The 23,247-nt window shown below is 41.8% G+C and overlaps 1 protein-coding gene across 1 annotated transcript in view; it reads left to right on the forward strand.

Moving 5' to 3' along the window:
* The window catches only part of NALCN (sodium leak channel, non-selective), a 284,191-nt gene that overhangs the window by 131,960 nt on the left and 128,984 nt on the right, over positions 1 to 23,247 (forward strand). Inside the window, exons 11-12 of the mRNA XM_084841809.1 lie at positions 8,392 to 8,523; positions 13,758 to 13,925. Coding sequence (XP_084697935.1) covers positions 8,392 to 8,523; positions 13,758 to 13,925 — 300 coding nt within the window. The remainder of the gene's footprint in view (positions 1 to 8,391; positions 8,524 to 13,757; positions 13,926 to 23,247) is intronic.

Genomic DNA, 23,247 nt, shown 5'->3' on the forward strand with positions numbered 1-23,247 from the left:
CCTCCCAGTATGAACAGCAGCAGGTCTTCCTGAGATCTCTCCATATTATGCACTTCATCTGCTCACTGTGTAAAGTCAAGGTCTTTACAAAATAAGCGTAACTTAACAAAGGAACATCTGAGTGGAGAACTCTGTCAAAGGTTACTTGTTCTTCACACTAAGAAAGGACAGCAAAGTGAGTCAGTGGACATAGCCAATGATGCTGGCTCTTCATCATCCCTTGCTCAATTCAATATACAGCCCACTTCATTGTGGACTAGGATTACAATGTATTCAGATGCTGTTGGATGACACCCACATAAGTATCCTTAATAAAGCAGTTTAGGAGGCAACGTACACAATTAATTGGAGAAAACAGGACTTAATGGATAATGAGTCTATCTTTCATGCATTCACACCAGGAGAGTATTTAACCTGCTTTATTTGTACTCTTTATGCAAGAATACTCTCTGATTCAGTTTCTTTGTGGCATGCTGAATGTAGTTGCTAAACAAAAGAAGAAACTAGTTAATCAAGATTTTCAAGTTTTACTTTACAATGTAGGCATAATGTAGGATTTTACCCCCCGGAAATTGTTCTGAAGGTGATGACATACCAGCAATCTTAAGGCCTGAATGGAAGGTAATCATTTTAATGTGTTATAGTTGTGAACTGTTTCTGTAGTATTTTTAGATTTTCTTTATCATACACCTGTCGCTCTTTGAGTTTCTCAGAACCAAATTATAGTTGTTGAAAGACTGGGAACGTCTTTGTAATAGAGACAATGATGTGACGTCTCTACTCTTGCTGGTTTATAAGCTGATGAGGAGAAGTACATTTTGTTTCAAATGCAACATTTCATGACTTCTGGGATAATTTAGAGTGGTCTCCTGTAAACACTCAGCAGGAAAAAGTACCTGTTGCCGGATTGATCTTCGGCAGATAACCATAATAGAGCATCAGTTATTAAACTGTAACTTTTCCAAAGTAGGCACAGTCAGTGCTCATATTTTACGTATTTTTAAAAAAGCTTCCTTCTTACTAAGAGCTAGTTGAAAAATCTTTATGATATTGTATAAAGAATATGTTTTTTCTGCAAAAATTGAATTTGTAACTTACCAAAGACAGAATGTGATTTCATTTTTAAGGAAAGGTTAAAACAGAGTTCATCATTCAATATAATATAAAAAATTAAAGTGTGTTTTACCAAAATGTGTACTAGTTTCATGCTAGAATTGTAGCAGTAGAGTGAATATCAGTGGTACTACTTGTGAAAGTACTATTATATTCAGCAACAGCATTGCACACTCAGCAACAGTTACAGGCATGCAAAGGAATTCCTGGCCATGGTGTATAAATCAAAATCACCCTGATGTGCACAATACAGTAGGATGACTGCGATCAATTGCACCACAACCTTGAGCTGCTGCTGCTGCTCCATTTTCTTCTAGGATGCCTCCATCTTTCTTGTTATGGTGCTGCTGGGATGCTCTTCTTTGTGCTAAAAGCCTACATTCTGTCTTGTTTCTACCACACTAGTTCAGATGTGGGTTGGACAATACTACAGTTAGATGGATCCACAGCTAGTTGAGCAACCATACTCGAAGAGTACTAATTAATGGCTCAGCATCCTCCTGGAGGGAGGTGTTGAGTGGAATGCCACATGGCCCTGTTCTAGGCCCTGTGCTGTTCAGTGTTTTCATAAATGACTTGGATAAGGGTGTAGAGGGGTTGCTTATCAAATTTTCAGATGACATGAAGCTAGGAGGGATAGCCAACACCATAGAAGATAGGACCAAGGATCCAAACAGGCTGGAACACTGGGTTAAATCTAACAAGATGAGATTCAACAGAGATCAATGTAAAGTCTTTAGGTACAAAAAACAAAGATGCAAGTATAGGATGGGGGAGACCTGGCTTGGCAGAAGTACATGTGGAAAGGACCTAGGTGCCTTAGTGGATCGCGAGCTGAATATGAGCTAACAGTGCAATGTAGCATCTAAGAAAGCTAATGCAGTCTTGAGCTGCATCAACAGAAGCATAGTGTCCAGATCACAGGAAGTAATCATTCCATGCTATTCTATGTTAATCAGGCTGCATTTGGAGTACTGGGTCCAGTTCTGGGTGCCCTATATTAAGAAGGACGGTGACAAGTTGGATCATGCCAAGAGGAGAGTAACTAGGATAGTAAGGGATCTGGAAACCATGTCCTATGAAAAAAAGTTGAAAGAGCTAGGTATGTTTAGCCTGGAAGGAAGATTAAGGGGAGACATGGTAACAATCTGAAAGGCTGTCAGGCAGAAGATGGAGCAAACTTGTTCTCTGTTGCTCCAGAGGGCAGGACTAGAACCATCAGGTGGAAATTGCAGGGCAGGAGGTTTTGCCTAAATATTAGGAGAAACTTCCTAACACTCAGAGCTGTTCAGCAGTGGAACAGATTGCCTCATGAAGTCATGGGTTCTCCTTCATTGGAGGTACATAAGCAGAGGTTGGATGGCCATCTGTCAGGGATGCTGTAGCTGCACCCTGCAGTGCATTGCCTGCACTGAGCAGGGGATTGGACTAGATGATCTCTGAGGCACCTTCCAAGTCTATGATTCTATAGATCCCCTCCTAGGAAACCCAATCTCACTGCTGACACCAGTGTTTTGCATTTAGTTTTTGAGATGTTCAGTCACCTATGAGAGAGTCAGATTTCATTGTGAATCCTTTCATTGATTTAGAAATGTATAGATAATCATAAAAATAAGAAGACAGAAAACTAAGTAGAGAAGTTAGAGAAATTCATATGTCTAGGAACAAGTGGTTGCTGGACACAATCAAATAACTGAAGATACAAAGGCAAGAATTGATAGTGCTAAAATGTGCCTGCCAAGACTAAGGCTGCAATCCTACACATATTGATCTGGGAGTATATCTCATTGAGTTCAATGAGGCTTACTTCTGAGTAGATATGCATAGGATTGCACTATAAGATAGTATAATCAAGAAACTCTTAAATAAATATTAATCTTCACCTTTCTAACAACAATTCAATTAGTCCTGCTATAATGTATTTTTAATATGTCAAACAAGCACCGCTGAAAATAAAGGGTTGGATTCAGACTAACTTTGCCACACTTTTGTCCCAATGAAACCAATAAGTCTCAAGCATGTCATGAGTAACTTGTCCCATTGGTTTCAATGGGGCTAAAGTGTGACTAAATCCAACTCAAAGTGTTAAAATAAAATATGTAATGCCATAAAAGAAATGGGGAACTTAATGGAATATGGAGGACAAGCCATAATAAAGAGCTCATGGACTTCTACAAATAATAAACAGCTTATGTACTTCTACAAATGCCTTGATGTCCTGAGGAGAGGTAAAAGCACAGAGCATGGAATAAGCAGGAGTTGTTTCAAGGCTAAGGGAAGAAAGAAGATATAATGAAAAGAGGTAGATGGTACCATTCTTCAAGACAGACCAAGGTACCATTTTACTTTGAAGAATGGCACCATCAGGACTATAGAAAAACAGTTGCACAGCATGGAAAAATGCCATGTGGTAGCTTGCAAACAGAACAGAAGATTTCCTGCAATTTGTATTAATTTGTTACTACAATGTTTGTTGTTGCTGAAATATTCATTGACTCAAGACGCTGCCAGTCAGATGTGCCCCTTAATGTGAGGTATTGAATTCTGTTTGTTTAGGAAGATGATAGAAATTGAATTTCTACAGCTTCATCTGTAAGCAGAGTATCTAACTGTGCAATCCTATACATGTCTACTCAGAAGTAAGTGCCACTGAGTTCATTGGGGCTTACTCCCATGAAAGTAGGAAGGCAGCCTTAAAGGAAAAACTGAGCATTTAAAACTTACTACAATAAGCAACCCTTTTTTGCTCCCTGAAGCTGGATTGAATTTGAGTAAAAGGCCTATATAATGGATATAAACAGAATGATGATTCACTCAGTTCTCAGCAGTGATCACAGCACTGTTTAGGCGTCACAGTAACATCCTTTTCATAACTTTATCCAAGCATCATATGCCTCAAGCACATATATTTTGTTTTTAGAAAACTCTTAGGCAGGTTCATAGAAGATAGGTCTGGCAATTGATTTTAGTCATGTCAAACCAAATGGAGCCTCCGTGATTAAAAGCAGTGTACCTCTGATGGGCAGTTGTTGAAGCAAATGGAGCGAACGGCTATTACATCGTGTCCTGCCTGTGAGCATCGCACATATCACACAACACTGGGTCACAGTAGATCTATTTTCTCCAGCTGTTTCAGCTGATTCAAGAATATTTTCCCCAGGGTGGTTCTCATTTACGCCTTCGAGGAAGCATTGAGGGGCATGGTTTAGATCCAACTGTTGAAGATCACTGTTGGAGACACAACTGGACTGGATGGACCCTTGGATCTTATCCAGCAAGGCAACTCTTCTTATCTGCTGTGTTGGGGAGAGGGCAAGGATGGGGATGTAGAAGGTTCTCAGAGTGGTGATGTTAGAAGTAGCAAGGGAGGCTGACATGAATCCAGCAAAAGCATAGACATACTACTGGTAGGAAAGGCTGCAGAGAAGGAGAGATAGCAGATGCTAGAACTGGAGTTGAAGAGGTAGCACAGATAGATCTGAACATCTGTTTAGGATGCTCAGATGCCCAAGGGATAGTACTGCTTGTCATTCAGCCAACTCCATCAATCGGGTTTGTGAACAACCAGTGTTCAGTCCCATTCCATGTAAACTGAGCTTTGATACACTCAATATTCAGCAGTGATCATCACAGGGGGACAACAACGGTAGCAACAGCCAGTGAATTCCTTTCCTGCTCCTTTCTGTCCTCCACTCCAGTAATTAATTGTAGGGGGGGTTGCTTATCTCTTGGAACACTCTACTTAGTTAGTGTGCTCTTAATTAACATGCTTTTGCACAGCTCCCACTCTCATCCCTCTCAATGAAGCCTGGGCAAGGGAACTAAATGGTGAAGTCTCTTCAATGGAAAGATATGGACAGTAGCCATGTAATGGGGTCATTCATAAAGTCTAAGCAAAAGGTGACATTTCATATTTGGTTCTTTCTGTTATTATTAGTGGGTCTATGTGTTTTGTTGAGTTAGAGGTATTAACATTACTCCAAGTGTTCAAAAGTAGCAAATGCCAGTTTTCAATGGTTCTCATTTATTTTAGAAAGGTCTGGCCTGCTCACAGAATATTGTGTTGTATTCAGAATCCATCTATTGTTCCCGCCATCTACACCTGACATTGCTAGCGCTTGGCCACATTGGATCTGTTTCTGCTGATTCAAGCATAATTTCCCTGGGGTGGTTTTCATTTACTCCATAGAGGAAGCACTCGGGTATGGTTTAGATCCAACTTTCTCACCGCCTTCTAGCTGTGCTTAAAATTAAGGTCATAGTTCCCAAATACTCATGCATTGTTTCAGCTGCAGTTTCTCCTTAAATTAAAGAAAACTTTTGGCATTCTGTCCTCCTTTTTTTCTTTTTTTTTTCTTTTTTTCTTTTTTTACAAATTTCTAGTTTAATCACATTGTAGATGTCCTTATTTATTTCCCAGAGCATTCAGATTATTAAAAATGGCTTATTACAGGTTGACGTATGCTTTTAGGGAGATTGCATATTTAATCACTTGCCCAATGTCCTCCAGACACGGAACAATGTCATCCTGCTTTTCACATTAATAAATGACTTACCATAATATCAGGACACTCTCAGTTTGACACTTTATTTAGGAGCAAGTCCCCATTGATTGCAATGGCAATTAATTTGAAGTAAGTGCGCCTCTGATTGCAGCCTTATTTTTGTGGATAATTTATGAGCCCTTAAAAAATATTTTGCTTGCAACTTCCTCAGTGTAAGTAATCTTTGGCTTGTACCGAATTCTTCTATCATACAGATTCCTAGCATTTAAATCAGTGAGTTGCTATTATCTCATTCTTATATTGTCTTAAAAGCTTTTTGAAGCACTAGAAAAAAGATCGTAATTTAAGCAAGAACAACACCTGGAAAAACACCTCTTTTCTCAAGTTTTTACAACAGCTTCCCACAGTACATGCTCTGAAAACCTCTGAAATCCAAATGGCACACAGCTGACCAGGCAGCAGTTGAAAATATTGTACAGTTCCATGATGTCAGTGAGCATACACCCTGTTCATACATTTCACTTTGGAGACATGGTACAGCCCTATTCAGGCATTCTATATCTGAAAATACTAAACGCGTGAGGATCACGCTAGTCTTGCCCCCCTCTGTCATCGCATTCGTTGCCCTCTACTTGTGGAGGGCAACTGTCTGAAGAGGAGAGTCTCATGTATCCTTGGAGGCTCTCCACGGGATTGAGAGCACTGATTTTCCAGCACTCACCCCCACCTTGAATATTTAATAGTTTCAGATATAGAATGCCTGAATAGGGCTTAGGTATGTAGAGGCAAAGTTAACATTTTGAAGTGGTGCCATTTTTTTCCCCCCATGTAGCCTTTGAATGCTAGATTAAAATTCTATAGCATAGAAAGTTCAAAGCTAAATAGATGTATATCCTTGAGTACATCATATGCCAGAGCCATAAATAAAAAGAAATGTGCTGAATTTTTGCTCATGAAAAAATTCAAACTAACATGAGAGGTGGGCAGAAGGGTTCAAAGTGCCCCCCTAAAACATTTTTCCTTATTTTTAAGAACTGTTCACAACCACTTTCTTTTTCCGCTTTGCTGCTTCTCCAGTGCCATTTTAGTCTCCCTTCCTATGTGATTGCAGCTAACCAGAGATCATGCAGTGAGCAAAACACTATCACACTATGTAGCCAGTCCAATCTGGCTACAGCACTAGCCCATTATCAAATGCATGCACCAGATGTACACAAAGTATAAATCCCATGTCTACACAAATGAATGGCTGCCCCCAAGAAATTTCTGTTCTGCAATGTGGAGTTAATGTGGCCTGTCTTAGCAAAGCAGAGGCCATGGATGACTCGGGGGTACAAATTCAGAAAGGGGTGCAGAGCAGAAAGAAGGACAGGCAGGGTTTCATTAAGGTTAGGATGCCTGAAAACAGAGGAGGACAATGGCAGGTCTTTCAGGGCTCTGAAGAGAGCCCATGGAGCAGAAAACTTGTTGGAACAAGAGCCTCTTCTCAACAGAGCCCTTTTATGCCCCCTGAGCCTGACTACACTTCTCATTTCCACCCGCTTGCTGAGGAGTAGAGTCTTAAAGGGGTCGTTGTTGGCTAGAAGCCTAGTACTCCATCATCCCCCTGTAAGCTCATGCCAGGTATGCTATCTGTGTGCACAGATTCATGATGCTTGAGGTCATTGGAGGCGGCGGGTATGCTGACCTCATGCTAGACCTGGGCTTGGGCTGTAGGCTCTGGTCCAGATTTGGGGGTCTCCAGGCATCATAGTTTCTGGTTTGGTGGTTCTCAGGCACAGTGCCTCCTCCTTCAATACCACTGGTCTGTCCATCTCTGGGTCTGGGTCACTGCTGTACTTCAGAGTCATGACATCATGGAGATTGTTGTATCTTGGAATACAGCTAGTTTGTTAACACAGTGTCCAGTTTTTCTGATGACATGCACAGAATCTTAATATTTGTCGTTTTATTTTGTTATATTAAGAGTAGCATGTACAAATCAGCTTTTATTTTATCCTATTTCTCTATGATATAAGAAATATCTGGATCTACTAATTTGCATCCCTGCTGAGCTCAAAAAAGCACTACGCTGAGACCAATTCTGGTTTCAGAGCATTTAACAAAGACATTCCCTGTATAGTTTCAAATTTTCTCCACAGCCCTCAAGATTAAAAACACGCTACCCATAAAACAAGAAAACAAATCCACAAATCTTATGAATATGTGGTATAAGGCATAGGAAGCTGCCTTATACCACATCTATTTGTCCATCTAGTCCAGTGGCTCTTTGGGGTCTCAGGCAGAGGTCTTTCACCTCTACTGGATATGATCCCACTTGCTACCTATCTACCAAGGGAGACACTGTGGCTCAGTGGCAGAGCACCTGCTTTGCATGCAGAAGGTCCCAGGTTCAATCCCCGGCATCTCCCGGTGGGGCTGGAAAAATTCCTGCCTGAAATCTTGAAGAGCCACTGCCAGTCAGTGTTGACAATACTGGTCTAGATGGGCCCATGGTCTGACTCAGTATAAGGCAGCTTCCTGTATTTCCACCATGTTCCTACTACCTGATCATTTTAACTGGGGATGCCCAGAACTGAATCTGGGATCTTCCTTGTTCAAAGTTCCTTAACCTCCTGTGTTAAAGAGATTTTATGGAGATTTCTCCATGCAGTTATTCTATTACAGCTGTCAGAATTCATGTATAATTATTTCTGTGTATGATTAAGAAGTGTTTTTTTTTTTATTTTCCAATGAAGAAGACTCTCTATACACATGTGTTTTCCCTCTGCAGAGAATGATGAGGTCTTCAGTTTTCCATATGTTTATCCTGAGCATGGTGGCAGTGGATGTAATTGTCGCTGCTAGCAACTATTACAAAGGAGAGACTTTTAAGAGCCAGTACGATGAATTCTACCTTGCAGAGGTGAGTGCCCTGAAAATTGTCAGAGATTTTTTCTAATAAGGAAAGGTAAGGGAGCCCAGGCAAATGTCAAGCCATTTTAAAAGTCTGTTATTTGTTGTGATTATTATTCTTAATGCACAGTAAGAATTCTTTACTGATTTGTCCAGATTTCTCACAACAGCTGACAAGTCCCCTATACACTTTTCTAAAGGAACATTTCCTCAGACAAAATGTCAGCAATAATGAGCTGAGGCAGGAGGGTAGCATCAGCAGGCCTCATCCAGCTAAGGCTTTTCACAACAGGAATGTCGCAAATGGATGACAGAAAGAACTAATGCCTCACCACAAAGTTAACTTAAGTTTAGGAAATCCACCATTGCGTAGGAAAATATTCATTACTTCAAAGGATGCTTTGATTATTTCTGCATTGGGGCCTACCTAGGGACCACTTACTATGTACTAGTACCACTAAAGTCAGTGACTGGGTTCGCACGACACAACAACCCACCATGGGCAGCCAGCCATGATGGGTTGTCCTGCCATCCAAAGCCAGCACATTTTCGCAGGGTGGCTTATTTTTCATGAACAAGCTATGCAGAGAACCCATGGCTTCTTGTAGGATTGTTCAAACCCATGGCGATCTGTTGTGTCATCTGAACGTGGGAGAATGGTTTTTTTGTAAGTTACCATGGTAGGCTACAGAGCCAGTCAGCAAGAGTGCTGCCTCAAAAATGCACAATTGGGGTCATAACTATTATTTTTACATTATTATTTTTGTCGGTCTTTGTAAGTACATACTTACAGCTGTCCGATATATGTAGTCTTGCCTGGTCAATGCCCTTGTATGTTTCAGCTGTCAAAGGGAGCAGGGAAGCAGAGTAGGTAACATATAAGAAAATCAACAAGATGAGGTTATGTATAGGCTAATTTCCACGCATTTGCAAAGGACTGGGGGGGAAGTAATAGTAAGAGAAAGGAGGAACTCAGTAGCACAATTGAGAAGCACCAAAAATGGGGAGTACCAAAAAGGAGCTGCGAAAGGTGGGGGAGTTAATATCTTCCCTTTCTAGAGTAGTAAGGGAAGTGTTGAAAAGGTGGAGGATACTGAGAAGTATCAGTTCAACACTTAAAAGCCAGAGGATCACATTGCCAAGGAGAAATACCCCCTCACTTTTGGCCCGTTTACTCCTTTGGAACCCCCCCCCCATTTTGGTGCTTCTGCATTGTGCTACTTGGTCCCTCCTTTCTCTTACTTTTATTTCTCTCCTGGTCCTTCACAAATGTGCAGAAATTAGCCTACATGCAACCTCATCTTGTCAATTTTCTTGTATGTTACCTACTCCTCTTCACCACTCCCTTTGACAGCTGAAACATACAAGGAAAGTGACCAAGCAAGACTACACATATCGGACAGCCGTAAGTGCGCACTTGCTCATTTGTGGAAGAACAATAATAATAATAATTTTAAAAATTATTACCTCATTGGCGCATTTTTGAGGCGCCAAAAAATAAAAAAGCTGGGGAATGAAAAGGTAGCGATTGGAGCGGGGAGCGGGAGACAAGATGGGTTTTGCCATAAAATCCCCAGAATACATGCCAGAGTTGGGTGGAGGACTGAGTGGGAAGGAGGGGGAGAACCAGCCATGGCAAGCCCGATTTTCCAGCATACCGTGGGTTGTTCCACAAACAAACAACCCACCGTGGCTTATTCCGTGGCTTATACAGGGCGGCTTAGTGTGACGTGAGAACCCTCCCAATGACAATACATAATAGATGTTCATGGGTCTCATAGCTTAAACCAGGGGTGTTGAACCCATGGGCTAAATCTGGCTCACCTCAGGTCCCAATCTGGCCCTCTGGGGCTACCCAGATGGCCATACCCTCTTTCCCCCAACTGCCAATAGCTTGTCACTTTCATAACTTTTGCAGTTTTTTCCCCATTCTCAAAAGCTGGCATGCCTCTTCTAAGGCTTATTCTTACTGGGAATAAGAGCTTTAAGCTAAAACATGCTGGTATTTAGCCTTGTCTACCATTGAAATGTGGCCCCCAAGAGCTTCGCTGAAATTGAATTTTGCTGTCAGGCTGAAACAGGTTCAGTACCCCTGGCTTCAATGCACAGTCTAGGTACCTGTTGCATATGTAGAATATTCCCCTTCTCACAAGAGAAAAAAGGCCACTTTTATTAATTTACTGAACTACTAGCCAAATATGCATCAATAGGATGAATGATATACGTGTAGGGACTCCTGTGTCAAGGGTAGATGGAAGGAAGGCTCTGTCCTTACCTCATGGCTACATTGTGTTCTAAATATAGTACCTTAATTTTTTCTTCAAAGGAAGGAATTGCAACCAGTTACATATGGGAGAAAGTAAATAGGTTCTTTAAGGGCACAACTGGGGAGCTAAACCTTTTGCTGTCTCTGCCAATCCCAAGCATCAAGAATCAAGCAGGATCCTATCCTGAACAGCCATGTTCTGCCTTCTCTTTCTTGATCGCACTGTAACGGGATGGAAAGTTAGGAGAGTGGTCCTGTATCTTAGGAACTGGCTTTTAAACCCATACAAGCTGGGCCCTAAAATATCATGTTCTACTGTTAGCTCCGAACAGAACTGCAAGTCTCTGACCAGCCTGAAGTCTTGTAACACACTTTGGAATTTGCAAATGGATAGGGGAGGTTTAAGGTGTCTTTTTCCTTTCCACCGCACTTTAAACCTTTCCTCATTGGGCTATGCAATGCTAAAGAGGCTTGGGTTTAGCAGAGGCTGCCAACCCCTAACTTGACCATTTAATTGCTATACAAAGGGGGAAGGGTGCATTCCTGTAAGGGAAAAAAGGGGAAAGGCAGCATTTTCCCTTTCTTTCCTCCTAAATCTCCCAGGGAGAGGGGTTTTTCAACCTCATGGTGGATATCACCTCAACCCAAATGCCCACCTCCAGTAATACTATAAACTGTTAAGACGGTCAAGACAGTCAATTCTGCCACCGCCCTCTTTCTTCCGTCTCCTCCATAGCTCTTTGAAGCCACTGAGCATGTGTCTTTTTCAGATCATGTGTGTGTGGGGGTATTTTTAATTGCCTGTTTCTATTAATTTGCAAGCTAGAACATTTCTGCATGCCTGGATTCCCATAAATACAGGATGCAGAAATGCAGAATGCATTTATTTTGGATTGGGTGGGACTGAATTGAGCATTCAAAGGAATGACAGTGACAATATAAATGTTACAGTACAAAGTATTTTGTATTGCAGTTTTTCAAACAGAACAATTTTGGTACATCAAACACCACCCCACTCACATAGTATAAACGATTTGGAGTGCATAGGTTGGCCATCTCCCAGAGCCTACTCAAAGGCTGGGTTGAAAATGTGCTCTTGGGTGACATCCCACATTCTAGGCTTTCCACAGTTCCCCCACCTCTGCATTGTTTCTCTGCTACTTTGGCAGAAGAAAAGGTGACAGCATGCTGAACTTCAATCATTTATGTTACAGCTTCTCCACTCTGTGCAGTGCCAAGGTCTCCTTTATATTACATTTCAGGACTAACAGAGCTGGAGTGCCTGTTTGGATTCAGAGTCTTCTCTTGTAAATAGTGATGACAGACAGACTCCTATCTCTATGCTTAGGGGGGAAAGTCAGGTGTTTTTAAATTTAACCAAATGTTATGCAAACCATTTGATGCATTTTTTTAATTGTTAGTGGTTTTGAGCGCCTTTGACAAGCATCTAAAATGCAAATGATCCATCCCACACAATTTTGGAATAAATTAAAATATATTTAACTCTCTAATTGTTAATCTTCTCATAATGAAACAGTGAAAAGTGTCAACATTCTAGAAGATGCTTTAAGCATGATAGGTAACTTTCAAAGGGGGGTTATGGGGTGGTGACAAACATCCCCACATTCATTTTGACTGGAAGTCTATTTGCTATTTGTTTAATATCACAGGGATATTAAGCAAAAAAAAAAAAAATCATGCAGCAATCATGTTTCAGGTGCGTGTTTTGAACCGGTGTCAGATCCAAGTTCTTCAGGGACCTTGAGCAAGACACCCTCACTGCCCCCCTCCCTCAATGAGTATCTCGCAACCTTCTCACCATCATTGCCAATAGTTGCTATTGCTCCTCCTCCTCTTTCTCATCATTGCTGCCATTTGCTTGCTTGTTTGCTTGCTTGACAGGCAGAGAGCCAGGAAGCAAGTAGGCAGTAACATCTCCTGCTCCTCCTCCTCACCACCATCATTGTCTGGGGCAGAGCAAGAGACAGGTGAACAAGCAGGTTGCAGTGGTGCAGAGGAGGAACAACTCCAGGGAGCTCTTGTCAGTGGGACCCTACTGGAGTGTGGGTCTTTGGCAGGAGCCCAACCATGCCTACCCTTGAAGCCAGTCCTCTTTTGCACAAACTATTTATTTATTTATTTATTTATTTATTGACTACATGTCCAGTTAGGGCCAGGCTGAGCTTCCCTTGTTGGTGGTCTTGCTTGGATAGAAATGCTGCAACTGACACAGCAGTCCTTGTTTGGCACATGGCAGAGTCCAGAACATGCTTCCCTTCTGTTCTGCAGTCCAAGTGCAATTGGCAGTTAAAACAGAGTGACTTTTCTGGCAGAGATCATGGGGAGCAAATCACCTGCAGCTACTCCTTCTCTGGCTGATGGACACAGCCAGGCTGGTCTTCCCCTTGCTGTGATGTTCTTTCTGGGAGGCAGGCACAGGACACAACCTCCAAGTGGCTTAGGATCCACTGGCAGAGGCCAGCATGTGCTTCTCTTCTGCTTTGCAGTCCAAGGGCTTAAATCTGACGGTAGAGATGGGCAAACGAGCCAGATCCAAGATCTCCAGGATTCTCCAAACTCTTTCTCGCCGCTTGTCTCCTGCCTGATTCCCGTTCACAGTTGTGATCTCTGCACAAATGGGAACCTTGGCTGCTTGCTCTGCATGAATGGGAAACTTGTGCAAATCGAGCAGCAATTGAATGGGAGATTTGCACAAAGTTCCCCAAATTTGCATAAATTTCTTAATTTGGCAACTTTCTTCCCTGGGCTAAAGCTGGGCTGCTTCAGTCACGTGCTTGCACTTGGAGCTTCGAACGAGGCACATTTTGCAAGCAAAAACAACATTCTCATCCATACCCATCTGTGGGCATGTGCATGATGAGCACAGAACCCTGATTCTGTCATGCCAAAATGGTTATGCAGAACGGTTCTAGATCTCATTTCAGGATGTATTTTTCCTCCATATACGTTTCCTCCAGGTTGCATTTACCGTCCTGTTTGATCTGGAAGCTCTCCTAAAGATCTGGTGCCTGGGCTTTACGGGATACATCAGTTCGTCGCTTCACAAGTTTGAACTGCTACTGGTTATCGGAACTACTCTTCATATTTATCCTGACCTCTACCATTCACAGTTTACATATTTTCAGGTACAGTGCAAATTCTCACTTCTGTATAAAAGAGGAAAATATAGTTCGGAATTACCACAAAATTTAGCCACTAAAAGTCATACATATTTATGGGCAGTGGTTTTGTTGTATTTGTTCTGAATATGACATTCAAATATGTCAAAGGTTGATTTAGTATTGATTTATTTCATTTTTATTACATTTATCTTCCACCTTTCCACTAGAAGTAACATACAAGATAAAATACAAAATTACCAACAAAATATAAAAGCAAATCACTTCTTTAAAATATCAATACAGTTAAAAAATAAACTGCACCTGCTAGTGCCTAAAGCCTGCCTGAATATAAACATCTTTGCCTGCCAATAGAATTGAGGCAAGAGGGAGTCAATAAAAGAAGAAGATCAGAAGAAACCTCATAGCACTTAAGATAAGGAAGAGCTATATGCTATGGGAGATGGGAGGGAAGAATGCTAGGAAGACTGCACAACAGAAAAAGTGACCAGAGGAAGTGGGGCAAAGTAGGCAAAGACCTGAGAAGCAGGAACCTAAATGAGTGGCCAAGTTGAAGAAAGGAGGAGCCAAAGAGAGAGTAAGGGGCTGTCTTCACGAGCGATTTATTGCAAAGTTAGAGCAGTTTGAGTTCCTTTGTGACAGATGACATTGTCACCAATCTGCTGTCAACCAGCCTCTTCCCTCTTGAAAAGCCGCATTTTCTGAAACTCCTTTTACTCTGACTTTTTTTACTGAAAGTGGCTCCCTGGTGGTTTTACCACAGTGTGCCATGTCGCCCCCACATTAAATCCTGAGTGTACCCCTGGCAGTGATGTGGTCAAGGGGGTGGGACGCCCCATTCCCTCTTGTTTCCCCAATGGAAGTAGTTTTGCTGGAATGTGATGAAATTGGGGTGGGGGGAAGCTCTCAGGGGGAGCCTTCAGATGCTGCACTGGAGAACTGGGGATTTGGGCTTCTTCAGGGAAATCTGCATGCATGGGGAAAATTAGTTGCTCTCTGTTCATAATAATGTAGTAGCAGTGGGGAGCCTGGACTGGGGCAGGAAACAAGTCTTCTCATTGGTTGAGCAGCCCTTGCCAGTTTGATGATGTTCAGTTCTACTCCCCGCACCCCACCTGGAAGTATGTTCCTTTCAAGTGCTGTGTGACCTCTGAAAACCGGATTTTAAAGGTACACTACTCTCGGCTTACCTTGCTTCGTGTGTCCCTGATAGACCAAAGTTGATTTCATGAAAATCCAGGTAATGCTCCAATGTGCTTCTCATTTCGTTGTCGTGAAGATCCCCTAGGACTGAGGAGGAGCATTATGCAGTTCCTAAAGATGAACCAAATGGAGCAATATTGGGCAAGAACAAAAAAAGAGCCATGCTGGATCAGACCAAAGGCTTATCTCAGAGGTAGGCAACATATGCCCCCCTAGCCTTTTTTTCCCCAAGCCCCCAGCTTCTCTGTTGCCAACAAAATTTGGTGGTTGCAGTAGGGCGAGGGAGCAGCAAATGAGCCCCTTTTTAAAAAGATAAAGTGGTGGTTTGCCACTGAATTCTTGTGTGGTGGCTGTGGCTAACAGGCTATTTGAAAGCAAAATAGCCCCTTTTTGTCATTGCCACCACACCATCCAATTTCAGTGGCAAACCACCAACTTTATCCTTTAAAAGGAGGACTACTTTGCAGCTTTTCCCCCTGTCCCTGTGCTGCTGAATTTCAGCAGCAAATTTGGTGGGGGAGGGGGCAGCCCCCGAGCTCCTGGAGATTGCCCACCCCTGGCCTATCTAGTCCAGCCAACTAGATGTCCCAATGGGTGGCCTACAAGCAGGACATGAATCTTGCTGCTCATGATCCCCAGCATCCAGTACTGAGAGGCAAAGTGTCTCTGATAATGGAAGTAATATATAGCCATCATGACTAGTAGCCATTGATAGCCTTATTCTCCATGAGACAGAGGATAACGGTGGGATAGAGCCAAAGAGGCATAGGCTTGCTAGGTCTATAGTCTAGACTCTAGATCCTGATGGGGAATTTTGTGCATTTGTGGCTTCTGTTGTCACTGCAGCATTGTGACCTGACAACCCAGAGGGTGGCAACAATTGGATAATGGTGGGATTGAATCCCATTTATTGATTTTAATTAAGAAGCCAGCTCTTTCACAGCAAGCTTCTAGTTCTCAAGTATTGTATAGTAAACTCTTGCTTGTTGTTGTCGTTCAGTCGTGTCTGACTCTTCGTGACCCCATGGACCATAGCACGCCAGGCCTTCCTGTCCTGCGCTCTCTCGCAGAGCGTGCTCAAGTTCATATTCATTGCATCGGTGATGCTAACTAGCCATCTCATCCTCTGCCGTTCCCTTCTCCTTTTGCCTTCAGTCTTTCCCAGCATCAGGGTCTTTTCCAGAGAGTTTTCTCTTCGCATTAGGTGGCCAAAATATTTGAGCTTCAGCTTCAGTATCTGTCCTTCCAATGAGCGCTCAGGGTTGATTTCCTTTAGGATGGACTGATTTGACCTCCTTGCAGTCCAGGGGACTCGTAAGAGTCTTCTCCAGCACCACAGTTCGAAAGCATCAATTCTTCGGCGCTCAGCCTTCCTTACAGTCCAGCTCTCACAGACATACATTACTACTGGGAAAACCATAGCTTTGATTAGACGGACCTTTGTTGGCAAGGTGATGTCTCTGCTTCTTACTATGCTGTCTAGGTTTACCATAGCTTTCCTCCCAAGGAGCAAGCGTCTTGTGATTTCATGGCTACAGTCACCGTCTGTGGTGATCTTGGAGCCCAAGAAAGTAAAATCTGTCACTGCTTCCATTTCTTCCCCTTCTATATGCCAGGAAGTGATAGGGCCAGATGCCATGATCTTTGTTTTTTTAATGTTGAGTTTCAAACCAGCTTTTGCACTCTCCTCCTTCACCCTCAACAAGAGGCTGTTTAGATCCTCTTCGCTTTCTGCCATTAGGGTGGTATCGTCTGCATATCGGAGGTTGTTGATAATTCTCCCAGCAATCTTAATTCCGATCTCTGATTCATCCAACCCGGTGTTTCTCATGATGTACTCTGCATATAAGTTAAATAAGCAGGGTGACAATATGCAGCCTTGTCGTACTCCTTTCCCAATTTTGAACCAATCGGTTGTTCCATGTCTGGTTCTTACTGTTGCTTCTTAACCCTCGTACAGGTTTCTCAGGAGACAGGTAAGGTGGTCTGGTACTCCCATCACTTTAAGAATTTGCCACAGTTTGTTGTGATCCACACAATCAAAGGCTTTAGCGTAGTCAATGAAGCAGAAATAGACGTTTTTCTGGAATTCTCTTGCTTTCTCCATGATGCAGCGAATGTTGGCGATTTGATCTCTAGTTCCTCTGCCTCTTCGAAACCCAGCTTGTACTTCTGATAGTTCTCGATTCGCATACTGCTGAAGCCTAGCTTGTAGGATTTTGAGCATCACCTTGCTGGCATGTGAAATGAGCGCAATGGTACGGTAGTTTGAACACTCTTTGGCGTTGCCCTTCTTTGGAATTGGAATGTAAACTGACCTTTTCCAGTCTTGCGGCCATTGCTGAGTGTTCCAAATTTGTTGGCATATTGAATGCAGCACTTTAACAGCATCATCTTGTAGGATTTTAAATAGCTCAGCTGGAATACTGTCATCTCCGCTAGCTTTGTTGTTACTAATGCTTCCTAAGGCCCACTTGACTTCACTCTCAAGGATGTCCGGCTCAAGTTCAGTGACCGCACTATCATGGCTATCAAGGACATTAAGATCTTTCCTGTATAGTTCTTCTGTGTATTCTTGCCACCTCTTCTTAATCTCATCTGCTTCTGTTAGGTCCCTGCCTTCTTTGTCCTTTATCATGCCCGTCTTTGCACAAAACGTTCCCTTGAGATCACTAATTTTCTTGAAGAGATCTCTAGTCTTTCCCATTCTGTTGTTTTCCTCGATTTCTTTGCATTGTTCATTTAAGAAGGCCTTCTTGTCTCTCCTTGCTATTCTCTGGAACTCTGCATTCAGTTGGATATATCTTCCCCTTTCTCCCTTGCTTTTCGCTTCCCTTCTTTCCTCAGCTACTTGTAAAGCCGCATCAGACAGCCACTTTGCTTTCTTGCATTTCTTTTTCTTTGGGATGGATTTCGTTGCTGCCTCCTGAACAATGTTACGGACCTCCATCCAGAGTTCCTCAGGCACTCTGTCTATCAGGTCTAATCCCTGAAATCTATTCCTCACCTCCACTGTATATTCATAAGGGATATGATTTAGGTCATACCTGAATGGTTTAGTGGTTTTCCCTACATTCTTCAATTTAAGCCGAAATTTTGCAATAAGAAGCTCATGATCTGAGCCACAGTCAGCTCCAGGTCTTGTTTTTACTGATTGTATGGAGCTTCTCCATCTTTGGCTGCAAAGTACATAACCAATCTGATTTCGATATTGACCATCTGGTGATGTCCATGTGTAGAGTCGTCTCTTGTGTTGTTGGAAAAGAGTGTTTGCTGTGATCAGCGTGTTCTCTTGGCAAAACTATTAGCTTTTGTCCTGCTTCATTTTGTACACCAAGGCCATGCCTGCCTGTTATCCCGGTGATTTCTTGACTTCCTACTTTCGCATTCCAATCGCCTATGATGAAGAGGACATCTTTTTTTGGTGTTAGTTCTAGAAGGTGTTGTAGGTCTTCATAGAACCGATCAACCTCAGCTTCTTTGGCCTCAGTGGTTGGGGCATAGACTTGAATTACTGTGATGTTGAATGGTTTGCCTTGGATTCGTACTGAGATCATTCTATCATTTTTAAGATTGTACCCCAGTACTGCTTTTCCCACCCTTTTGTTGACTATGAGTGCTACTCCATTTCTTTTAAGGGATTCTTGCCCACAATAGTAGATATAATGGTCACCTGAATTAAATTCACCCATGCCTGTCCATTTTAGTTCGCTGATTCCCAAGATGTCGATGTTCAGTCTTGCCATCTCATGTTTGACCACCTCCAGCTTACCTTGATTCATTGATCTGACATTCCAGGTTCCTAAACAATATTGTTCTTTACAGCATCAGATTTTCTTTTCACCACCAGACACATCCACAGCTGAGTGTCCTTTCAGCTTTGGCCTAGCCGCTTCACTCTTTCTGGCGCTACTTAGAAATTCCCTCTGCTCTTCCCCAGCAGTATATTGGACACCTTCCGACCTGAGGGGCTCATCTTCCGGCGTCATATCTTTTAGCCTTGTGATACGTTCCATGGGGTTTTCTTGGCAAGAATACTGGAGTGGGTTGCCATTTCCTTCTCCAGTGGACCACATTTTGTCAGAACTCCCCACCATGACCTGTCCATCTTGGGTGGCCCTGCACGGCATAGCTTATGGCTTCACTGAGTTACACAAGCCCCTTCGCCACAACAAGGCAGTGATCCATGGAGGGGTAGCAAACTCTTGCTACCAAATCCTAAACCAATAGTTTTGTTTGTTTAGTTGCTAACACAGAAATTGCAACATTTAGGTTAGACAAACACTTGGCATGATAAGGAAGTTCAGGAAAAAAGAATTCTAGAGAGACAAAAATACTGTTTTCAGCCACAGCCAATGCTACAAATGAATTCCATTTTTAAAAATAAAAAACTCAGTCACACTCATAAATTATGGATAAAGAAATTGAAATGAAAGTAATTAATAATACATAAAGGGTAAATAATGAATGGCGCAGATAAATCTTTTAAAAATTGTGAACAGAGTCCAGTCAACTGAGAAGAGTTCTGTATTCTGAACTTATGGAAATCTGAACAACTTTTCCATATTCAACTGATGAACTGCAAAATCTATCCAGAAAATGTGCCAGCAATGAAACGTCCTTGAACATATGAGGATTCTACATTTTAGCAAATAACAATTTACTGTTACATCCATTTGTTTATTTCCCCTTTATAGTCAATGGGGAGCCATATGAAGCTTCAGGCTTTCCAAATCTGAGGCAGAGCACAGGGTAGGCTGTAAGCCAGGGTTGGGCAACTTGTGGCCCTCCAGATGTTTTGACATACAAGTCCCATCAGCTCAATCCAGCACAGCCAATGGTGAAGGAGCATGGGAGTTATAGGCCAAAACATGTGGAGGGCCATATGTTGCCAACTTTGGAAGTGGTCGGAGATCAAGCAACCTTTTATCTGAAGCAGGATCTAAAGCATTTTTTGCACACGCCCCCTAGTATCTACTCAGAAGTACCATTAAGTCAAATGGGGCTTACTCCTAGATAAGTGGGTATAGGATTGCAGCATTAGTCTTTCATCTACCAATAAAAAATTATATTTTTAATATATAATTAAAAATATATAATTAAATTCAGCAGCTTTCACGGCTGCTGAAAGTCTTGTTAACAGAATAGTTCCCATGGGCCACATTTCATTGGAAACAATCTGTAATAATAAAGCTTAAATTGTTGGATCTAAATGGACCAGTATTGTAAAGTATGCACTCCTAAATTATGTAGGATTTTAAATGTGAAAGAGAATTTTAAAGCACCATTCACATTTATTAAAATACAGGAATACACATTATTTTTCCATTCCAGATTAAAATCAGTTCAATTTATTTTGAAGCCATTTGTATTTGAGTGTTCTACTATAATACGAAAGTTTCTGTATTCCCAAATTTGATTTTAAAAGAAAATATTGAAGACAGCCTTCCCATCTAAGAATGAGTAGATTATTTTTGTCAACTTATAAGTTAGCTCATATACATCTTAGATAGAAACTGTCCTTCTCAAGTTCCTTAAAGAGACCTTTTCCTTGAGATTTTGCAATATGTAACGTATTAACGGATTAATCAAAGAAGATCTGATTAATCAACTGCAGCTCTAGATAATTAAGGCTGCAATCTTATAAACATTTACCTAGCAGTAAGTCCCGCTGAACTCAATGGGGCTTACTTCTGAGGAGACATGTGTAAGATTGCACTGTAAATTTCTAGATACTCTGGTGGGTTAGGAAAATCCTTGCAATAATTTCTAAGCCAGATACAATTGACTTTTCCTTTAGCAATAGATACACTCAAGATAAGTGTGACCTTTTTATTTGATATTTGAAAAAGAGGGGTGTTCTTTTAATAAAATGAAACCAGAGGACACCTGACTGCAAGTGCTTTAGAAATTATTCTTGAATCAGTCAGCGTAGCAAAGCATAGATCCTACACACCATTATAAATAATGCTTATCTTATCAAATCTGCTTTTTATAGCCATCTTCATTAAATTTACTGTATAACGATACATATGTTTTGCAAGCAGAAGCATCTGCCACACTGAAAGATTTAGGTCACCTTCTGTAATCCAAATCTCCTACCAGCAAATGACAGGGGAGGTTGAAAAATACATTACCATTTGTGTCAGCATGCAAGTTGGAAATCCACTATATCCGCAAGCAATCAAATTCCTCGGGAATGATGTAACGTATCTCTCAGCTTGGGTCAAATGATTATGTTCACCTAGATACTTCTGGTGGTTAGGCAAATCCTCCAACATTCTAATATTTATGATGACAGGTCTACAATATCTCCAGCCAAGCAGCAAAGAAGTAGCTGGGAAAGGAATTCCCATGTTAAACACACACCGATTTATCCGCCAGACCTATTTTTCACCTGCCTAGGCTTCCCCACTGTGTATCAGAGACTGAAATATTTATTAGTCTTCCCTATTTTTCTTCTTCAGTACATCAGTCACTCTTTCTAACCACTGTGGCTGCCACTCATCTTCCAAACCACACAAGTACTTTTATTTGCAACACAATTTGTGTGCTCTTTTGTAAAGAAAACCAGTATTCTAATTCCACATTGTTCTTCTTAAAATGTATGTATAGGTGACACAAACAGCCCAATTTAGTTGCAGTCCTGTGCACAGTTATCCTGGAGTAAATACCACTAAATCCAGTTAGACTTCAGTGATTCAGCAGAAGAATTAAGCACATGCTTAGTTCTTCCCGACTAAAACCAACAGGATTTAAAAGTGCTTAGCTTTGGTTGAATTGTGCCCTACATATGTATAATGCCCTTCTTCCAAGGTCCTTGGAGTACTATATTGGCCCAGTTCACATGTCATGATGGTTCACATTTCAAGGTTTGTTTAAACCCTCAGTAACTGAACAAGCAGGAGCAAGCAAGTGTGCTCATTTCCAGCTGGCTGGCTGGCTGTTCCCTCTGTGATTGTTTATCGTGACATCCAGACCTGGAACTCTCTGTTGTTGGGGGAGAGAGAACCCAGAGTTTGAGCCAATAGCCATGGATTGTTTAGTGCAGTGGGAGGAGGTGGGTGGCCAGGAACCAGCATACTCACTTGTTAGTTCCTTCTTCATTTTCAACAACCCATGGTTAACAAACCGTAGATTGTTGACAACGTGCAAATCGGGTCAGTAACCTCTCTTGGCAGCCTTACCACTGGTGGAAGTATAAGTATATACACTGGTAGAATCATGAAAATCAAAGCTGCGGGAAAGATGCTGAATGAATGAATGTGATTAAAGTTGGAAGCTAGGGCTGGCTAGTGTTGATCTATTCCAGCAAATGCAGCAGAGGTTCAGACTAGTGCTGTAGTATGTTGCATTTGGATCTAGTTGTTTGGGGACCACTGTCAACAATGTTCCTGTTGCAAAGAATTTTCTTAATAATTCTTCCCTCCGATTGAAAATGAAGAAGCAGCCTTGCTCTAGGTGGGTGGTTGTAAGATCCAGACTGGGCTGAACATACAACTCACCCAACTGCTCATATATTTCCAAGTAGATTCTTTTCTCGGCTGGCCACCGTTGCCTTTCCTTTCAACAACCAATACAATTTAGGGCACAATCTTATGCATTTTTAGACAGAAAAAGTCCTACAATGCCCAGCATTCCCCAGCCAGCCATGTTAGCTGGGGAGCACTGGGAGTTGTAGGATGTTTTTCTATCTAAACATGCATAAGATTATACCCTTAATTACTTACAGAAAACTGAAACCTTCTTACTTGATGTATTGCAGAAGGTATACTTTGAAAGTGGAGTATGAGAGCCAGTGTAATGCAGTGGATAGAGTGTTGGATAGGACTGGAGGGATCCAAGTTTAAATTCCCACTCAGTCATGAAGTTTATTTGGTGATTTTTGGGCAATCTCTCTCTCTCTTTCTCTTTCTCTCTCTCTCCCCTACCTCACAGGGTTGTTGAGAGGATAACATGGGGAGCATATCTGGTGCTCTGAGTACATTGGAGGACAGGTGGAATGAAAATGTAATAAATAATAATACAAGCAGTAGGCATCACAGAATCCTCACCTGTAGTAAAATTATCATTTCTTTGCATGGACAATCTTAAGTGTGTTGGACACCGTTGGTGTAATTTTTGC

The sequence above is a fragment of the Heloderma suspectum genome, chromosome 3 (assembly GCF_057233095.1).
Source record: "Heloderma suspectum isolate Gila_16-S chromosome 3, 16-S_ref, whole genome shotgun sequence".
In the NCBI taxonomy this organism is placed as follows: domain Eukaryota; kingdom Metazoa; phylum Chordata; class Lepidosauria; order Squamata; family Helodermatidae; genus Heloderma; species Heloderma suspectum.